This window comes from Atractosteus spatula, chromosome 14, assembly GCF_055471065.1.
Source record: "Atractosteus spatula isolate fAtrSpa1 chromosome 14, fAtrSpa1.hap1, whole genome shotgun sequence".
In the NCBI taxonomy this organism is placed as follows: domain Eukaryota; kingdom Metazoa; phylum Chordata; class Actinopteri; order Semionotiformes; family Lepisosteidae; genus Atractosteus; species Atractosteus spatula.
The window spans coordinates 42,479,216-42,486,913 of NC_142719.1; the positions used below are offsets into that span (position 1 = coordinate 42,479,216).

Genomic DNA, 7,698 nt, shown 5'->3' on the forward strand with positions numbered 1-7,698 from the left:
TCTAGAAATGGGTTTGAGAAAGTATGATCCAAAAAAGACATTTTACCAACCAATAAAAAATGAGGATGAATTGTTTTCGAATTGCAATTGCTGAATCTGGCAAATCATTTAGAATATTTCAAGGAAATGAAACTTCAGAATGTTCAGGCTTACTTAAAAAGAATTCCTTCAATGAAAGCATATCAAATTGTTTCAAAGTAGGGACCTATTTCTCAAATGGTTGCAGATTTATTCAAATGCTTCCAAAATTCCAATAGTTCCAAAGGCTAAGCAAATCTTGTAATCTGATTCTATTTCCTGCTTTCTAAACGCTGGTTCAGAATGCAACATCTGGTAAAGGTTTGTCACTGACCCTCCTGCGTGAATAGGCCTGCACCGAATCAAAATCAGGCTCCATTTCTCCCTTTTCCCTGTAAATATGTATTTTCACATAAACAGTCAAGCAGAATGACAGACGCGCAGGAACACACTGCTCAGTGCCCACTGTGATGTAATGGAGTTAAAATGCCGTGAATCTGTGAGTGAAAATTAAAGCCAGCCATCAGCACAGCCACACAATCTGCTTAACATTTCCCTGCCTGTGAAGTCAGAGGAATGGACTACAATGCTTGCTGTATGGATCCTGGATCTGTTGCCAACTCAGAATCATTCAAAAATCATTTTTTTAATCAAGAAGCTTGATGTTGTAATTACTAATGAATCAATTCACTCCCCTGTGCAGTCAGCGCTACCTTCCCGCAAAACAGACAAAATACTAAAATTAAAAAGAGAAAGTGTTAGATACCCACGAGAGTTTTGCTGTATGAGCTCCACGCACAGATGGACACAAATGACTTTAAAATTGACTTTTTCTCATTGAACCTTTATAATAAGTGTATGTGATACTGTATGTATATATAGACAATGCACTGCCTAAATGAAAATGAATCGGTGTGAAATACAGCCTGTATTCATGCTGCTGTCATATGCATTCAGTATGAACTCAACAGGACATCTTGGATTACATTCAAATGGAGGCAAAGGAAATGAGTATGTGGAGATTTTATACAGTAGGCTGCACAGAATGTGTCATATGTCACTGTTTTGATTGACAAATATTGAATTTGTCTGGCTTAGACAGAATCTTATGCAAATCCAGTATATGCAATTTTTTTTGCATCTCCGAACCTTGAATTTGGAGTGATTTTAAATCCATCTTCACACAGTCAATAAATGTTTCTCCTTTCTGTTTCAGGGCATGTTGCTTTTGTCAAATACACCATTTTATATCCTTTATATATATAGTTGAGTCACAGCTTTAAAAGAGTTTTCAAAGAGTTGGGTTTTTTAGAGAGATGTTAAAATATGTTTACCCTTGACAAGTCCTGTGGTCTAATTTTTGGATTTCTTTAGCTAACAGAACTTCCAGAAGCTGTAGCTTCTTGACTTGGCAATCGGTAATTATTTTTTTCTGCAATGTAATTTCCTCTGTAATAGATTGCCCAGAGGATGCCAATTCTGACATAGTTTCAAACTGAATATAGGCATCATGCTTCACGCCAGACCACCGCGTGTGTCACACTTATTATCTGACAAAAACACAAAAACAAAATTCCAAGACCTTTTCTACTCCCTGTGTTGTAGCATAACGTGTAACAAGCACTTCCCATGTGAAATGTTTCAGCAGGAGAAACCTAACCTGGAACTGTTCCATTCTGTAGTTAATGAAACAGCATGAAATCATAGCAAAGACAAAAGCCCTTTGTCCTCATTGCACACCATTCACACTGCCTTTCTGTTTGCTTTAGCCATTTGCTCTTTATCAGATCCCAATGATAAAATGCTCAATGCATTTTCTTGAATTAGAAATTATTAAAATTAGAGGAAGTAATTGAAATTAGTAATTTTTGCTGCTTAGTGTTAACGAACCCTTTCAGCAATGAAAGGGCACAGAAGCAGAATCATGCCCTGGCAGCATTGTGGAGCAGCGGGCTAGGATCTGCTCGTGGAGCTGGAAGGCTGTGGGTTGAAATCCCAGGCGAGACACTGCTGCTGAGTGAGGTACAGTACTTCACCCCTTGAACCAGTAAAATACCCAGTCTGGATAAATGGGTGTAAATGATAGTAGCTTTGAATAAAGTCATCAGCCAAATAAATTAGTAATGGTGCAATTCAGCTGTTATGAGTGCTATAACTAAAGAACTTCTGAGTGACCCTACAGTATGTAGTGGATATTAATTTCAGCAACCCCAGACGTTAGTGGTTTAAAACTGGGCCGTTATCATTATCTCACTCTGACCGAGATTCTCCAGGAGGTGACCTTGTGCTGCCGGCTGGCTGGGCTGGCGTGCTGCTTCTCCAGTTGGTGCTCACTGCCTGTGGAAGGTGCTTTCCCTTTGCCCCTAGGTGAGTCTGAGGAGCAACTCTGGCCCAAGAGCACGCTGAAGCAGTGTGTTCCTTCAGCCAGGATGAATAGCACAGCTGAGGTTCAATATCGGATGGTATAGAAATCATCATCATCACCAGCAGCATCATCTTCAGCATCATCTTAGCAGGCACACTTATCCAAAGCGACTTAGAGCTTTTACAGATTACTGCACTGAATTATTTTCATCAAAATTAAAAGAAAAAGACAAGTTGCTGGGTTTTTACCTGCTCATTAGTACAATTCCCTAATTGCTGCTAGAATCTGTTTATAAATTAACTTCATTTGTAACTTTGTAATTTGTAACTTTGTTTTGGTTGAACTCATGGCAATCGCCACATGATTGTTTTGGTTTCTGGAATAGGTGCTATACAGGGAGAAAAACAGATTAAGCCCAAAGCTGCTTGGGCTATTTTCACTCTTTGGGAATATCTGTAAGTCAAAAAAGAAAACCCACAATGTCTTATTGGTGCTTGATTCCAGTTATAAAGGTAGTCAGACTGTTAAGACATAAGCAACAATAGCAAAATCTCAGACATTTACAGCAGAAGCACATTTCAGAGCTGTCTCAAAGGGACCAATAACACCTACAGTACACCTGGTTAGGTAGGCTTATTTGAAAGTGTTCGCCCAAGTCTATTAATAGCTAAAGAGTCAATGATTAATCTTAGATTTAGCAATGCACTGCAGGGAAAGCTTCAGAAGTAATCCAATACATGAGTAATTTCTTTATTATCAAAAGTAATTTCCCCCAGTATTTACATAAATAACAAATCCCCTTTTGCATTTTCTGATTACAATAAAAGATCTTGGGCATAATTATAAAATTGGCAGGTTTGTAATTATGAGGGTTTCAATGCTCTTGAGTGACATCATGCAAAAGATCATGAAACATCAGGAAACATGATGTGCATTATTTTTTTCAGCAGGATCTGTGCATATTACAGGAACTAACACTGCCTTGTGTCTGCATTTAATAATTGTGTACACTTGATAGATTGTATGGTGATTTTATTAATTTCTCGGTTTCTTCTAGGAAAATGCATAGATCAACTCAAAGTGCTTTTGGAGTCACTCCAGTAATTTAATGAACAATGTAATCTTTAGACTCTCAAAACTTATAATCCCTATTGCATCAGCACAGAGTTTTGTTGAATTAGAAAGCTAACGTGTTTAAATAAAAAAAGAAGGCTATGGGCTACATTAAAAAAGTGTATATGTTCCATGTTTTTAGTTCTTCATTAACCATTAGACCAAGGGCTATGTACAGTGCCTTGAAAAAGCATTCAGACGTCTTGCTAAGGCGTACTGTATTGTGAAATTACAAAATGATTTTTTAAACGTATTCAAAGGCTGAATGCTCAAACTACTTCTCAGGGTAACATAAGTCACAGTAAATGTCAGCAAAATCTAAAGAAACTCAACTTAATATTTGATGGAAGCTCCTTTGGTGGTAATTACAGCTACAGTTCTTTTTGGATCTCTACCAATTCTGCACATTCTTCATATACGATTGCTCTCGCTCTCTCGGGTCAATCGCTTACGGACAGTGGTTTTCAAGTCTTCCTACAGATTCCCAGTAGGATTCACATCAGGACTTTGACATTCACTTTCTTACTCTTTAGCCACTCCAGTGTAGCGGTGGCCTTGTGCTTTGGATAATTGTCCTGCCTAAAGGTATGCTTCAGTTTTTGGTCTGAAGCAGGTTTTCCTCGAAGATCTACCAGTACCTTTCTACAGTATGTTCTCATCAGTCTTGGCAGGCTTCTGAGCCCTGGCTGATGAGAAGCAGAACTGTAACAGACTGCTGCCAACACCGTGATAGACAATAGGGTTGGTGTTGACGGAGTGATGTTGGGTTTGCATCAGATGTAAAACTTTGCATTTAGAAGAAGTTCCAGTTTTGTTCCATCTGACCACGAAACTTTGTGCCACGTGTTTTCTTATTTACTTTGTGCTTCATTGCAAACAAAACAACAGGAACTGGAGATGGCTTGTTTTCAATTCCACACCCCCTTTTTGGAATGACTGGGATATCGTTGACTTGTGGGCACTTTCTCCCCTCTCAGCCTCTCCACCCTGCAACTCTTTCAAAGTTGCCACTGGCCTCAAGGCTGTATCCTCACCAGCTTCCTCCCTGGCCTGGCTGCACAGTCTGGGGGGAAATAGTGATCCAGGCAGTCTGGGTGCCTTACACTTCTTCACGATCAACCTCACCAGGCACAAAGAGATATTAAGGGTCTATGAAGTGGTTTTTTATACCCTTCTCCTGATCTCTGCCTTTATGCAGCTTCGGCCCCCCCACATGTTTTGAAAGCACCTTCATCTCTGTTTTTGAATCTTTGCTTGACATTCACTACCTGACTGACAGAGCTCTGAAATCATAAGAATCACAGTTACTGCACACAGACAGCGGCCATGCAACTAATTACATAAGGTTGTTAAGGTAATTTTGTGTGCCTTAACTAATTTAGATTTGCCACAGCAGGGGGCTCGAATACCACTATGACTTTTCCATCTTTCATATCAATGATCTATTTACTTCTTTTTGTTTCCTTTTTGCTTCAAATATGTGGAATAGATTGTGTATATAACAGATATTAATTTCTCCAAAGAGTCATGACCAACAGCTTTAAAGCAACAAAATGTGTCAGGAACTGCATATACTGTATGAAGACTGTACAGAGCCTAGCACTTGATTTTGAAATATTCACGGGCACAAGTGCAACATATTTCCAACTAAGAAGTTAAACCCACAGAGAAAGAATCTCATGCTTCCATTGAGCCCTAATTATTAGAATTATTACAGCAGAGTTACACTGGCGGAATTTATTTTCTAGCGCAAATGTAGTTTGGTGAAAAAGCAATCATCATACCGTATACTGAGATTTAATTCCAAGAAAATAATCTTGGGGGAAGTGGTGTCCCCCTGGCAGATTACTATCTCGTAAAACCAGTTCCCTAGCCTAAGCAGTAGTGGAGTTGAGGGATCAGGAAATTTCTCTGCCTTCAACACCTCCTGCCATCTGATTGCGAATGGATCACTTGCAAGGCAAGAGACTGTCTTCACATTTTTGAAGCCTGCAGGGAAGGCAGATGTGAGATCACCAGTACCAGACCTTGTCTTTGTAAAAGCATGGAGTACAAATGCGAAAAGAAACCCTGAATCCTCCGCTATCACTCAGAAAATACGACAGCGTACCAACACCCATATCATGTATAAAAAAGTACTTTGGAGTTGAGGTCCTCTCATGGTCTCAGAAGAAATCCTCGGCACAGACTTTGGTTTGCTTTGAATGGCGTGGACTACAGGAAATGATGTCACTACGAAATGGAAGAAAAACACATGCCAAGCTCCCTGACAGAATGAGCAGTGGAAGTGCCGTTTGCACGATTCGTGACCTTTGACAGGTCACACCAGATTGGCCCCGCATTGCGTCAGCGTTTGGCCTCGGTGTAAAGGCAGACACACGTTCTGATCTGCGGCTGCCAGAGACTCCTCCTCGAGAAGCCCGAGTCGAGGGGCCCAGGGAGAGCAGATTGTCTTGCAGCCTCAGATGCTGTCGGGGCTCTCACATCTCCCCCAGTCCCCGTGCTTTCGGGAACGTCTCCACCCTCATTACTGCTGGCACACTGCCAGAGCCCTGAGACCTGGGGTGTCAAGGCCCCAAGGTTCACTGTGAGCAAAACATTACACAACTCTGGGAATCTGTTACAGCGAAGGAACTTTCCATGCAGGACCACGAAAGCAGTGAAAACCTTTATGAATCTTCCGCACGTTTGCAAACTGGAACACAGCAGTCAACATACACACGTGATTCTAATTAACCTCAAATCTGTGTCTCCATGTGACAAGTCATGATAAAAAGACCATATCAAATGGGGAAGGATCTGGATTGTGCTGTGTGAACATTAGATTTGATATACATATAGTATTTGATATAGAACTACTATGTTGCCTGGTTTGGGATGGTGGACTGTAGCCGAGTTGGCAGTTCGCATTGTAGATGGAACATCTTGTACAAGTATTCACAGTACCCTTCTAACCTCTCAGCGATTTTAAATGAACAAGCCATGTTCTTCATTCAATGGAAACATCATCGAAATTAAAAGACTTTCACTGTAAAAGCCCTTTTCTTATATTACAGTGATCAGTCAAGCTTCCTATTGATAAGAAATAAAAAAAATATAAAAATAACTACTCACCTTTCAGACTTGTAACATTAACAAATCACACTTTTTTTAAAGCTGATTTTAATTTCGGTCTTTTTTTAACAGGAAAGGCAATAATATTTGCAACTCTCTTGGTTTCTCAACTGCCTTGCACAGCTTCAGGGAAATAACTCATGTCAAGTACCAGTCATGTATGCAGCCCCTGTGCTAATTGTCTAGACCGCCTGCTATTGCCAGACTCGAATTTGGGAAATTCAAGCCCCTTTCGCAACAAGGAATAGAAAAATGAAAAGACAACCTGAAATCTTTCCTGACCTGAAAGCCTTTTCTCTCGCGCACTCTTCCAGAATATATCCCAAGCCTTATTGGTGGAATCTTTGATGTGTTCGCTGAAGGATCTTCTCAGAGGTGACTTCCCCAGCTGTGCCATTCCCTCAGCACCTGGTGATCACCAAAATCCCCCAACCAGATCACTTTAATCCATTAAAATCCGATGAGGAGAAGTCCATCAGAGCAAACCTGGAGAAGTTCCTTCTCCGACTGACACTTGATGCGAAAAGTCTGCATGTAATTTGCTAACACCCTTCTCTGAGAAGGAACAAAAAAAAAACAGAAACAAAGTTTTTTTTTTTCAAGAAAGCTGGGGTCAGGCCAGCCTGGAAAGGAAATCACATCCCACTTCGGTCCCTCCTGCCTTGGAGCGAAAAGCAGCCTCGCATCTCAGCTGCCACAATTTATAAACACAGCCATTCCTCTCAGGGATGGAGTAATAAATAAGAGGCTAGAGAAAGGGTTTGTCATGGGCGCACGCAGAAAACTAAACCTGTTCCCGTTTTTCGCTTTTAATGGCCATGCTGCACACTTCTCCTATTACTGCCTCCTTCCCCCTTTTTTTTAAAGACAGTTCTCTAAGCAGAACCAGTAAATCTTACTTCATAAATTAAGCTCCGGGCACACAACATTCTGGCAATGCAGGGTACTGCAACATTCAGGCAATGCAGGGCAGGCCTGGAGGAAACTGGAGCTGGAACATCGGGAGCAACGCGGCGAAGCTGTAAAGAAAACGGATCTTCAGTCCGGTAGCCCCTTTCCAACCACCTGCTGGGCTTGAGTGTGTTGTC

The 7,698-nt window shown here is 40.9% G+C and overlaps 1 protein-coding gene across 1 annotated transcript in view; it reads right to left on the reverse strand.

The window, feature by feature from the left end:
* The window catches only part of LOC148821395 (rho GTPase-activating protein 7), a 56,476-nt gene extending 49,146 nt beyond the window's left edge, over nucleotides 1–7,330 (reverse strand). The window contains exon 1 of the mRNA XM_088933145.1: nucleotides 6,893–7,330. Within this exon, the coding sequence (XP_088789271.1) occupies nucleotides 6,893–7,007 (115 nt within the window). The 5' untranslated portion in view covers nucleotides 7,008–7,330. The remainder of the gene's footprint in view (nucleotides 1–6,892) is intronic.
* Nucleotides 7,331–7,698: the final 368 nt, after the last annotated feature.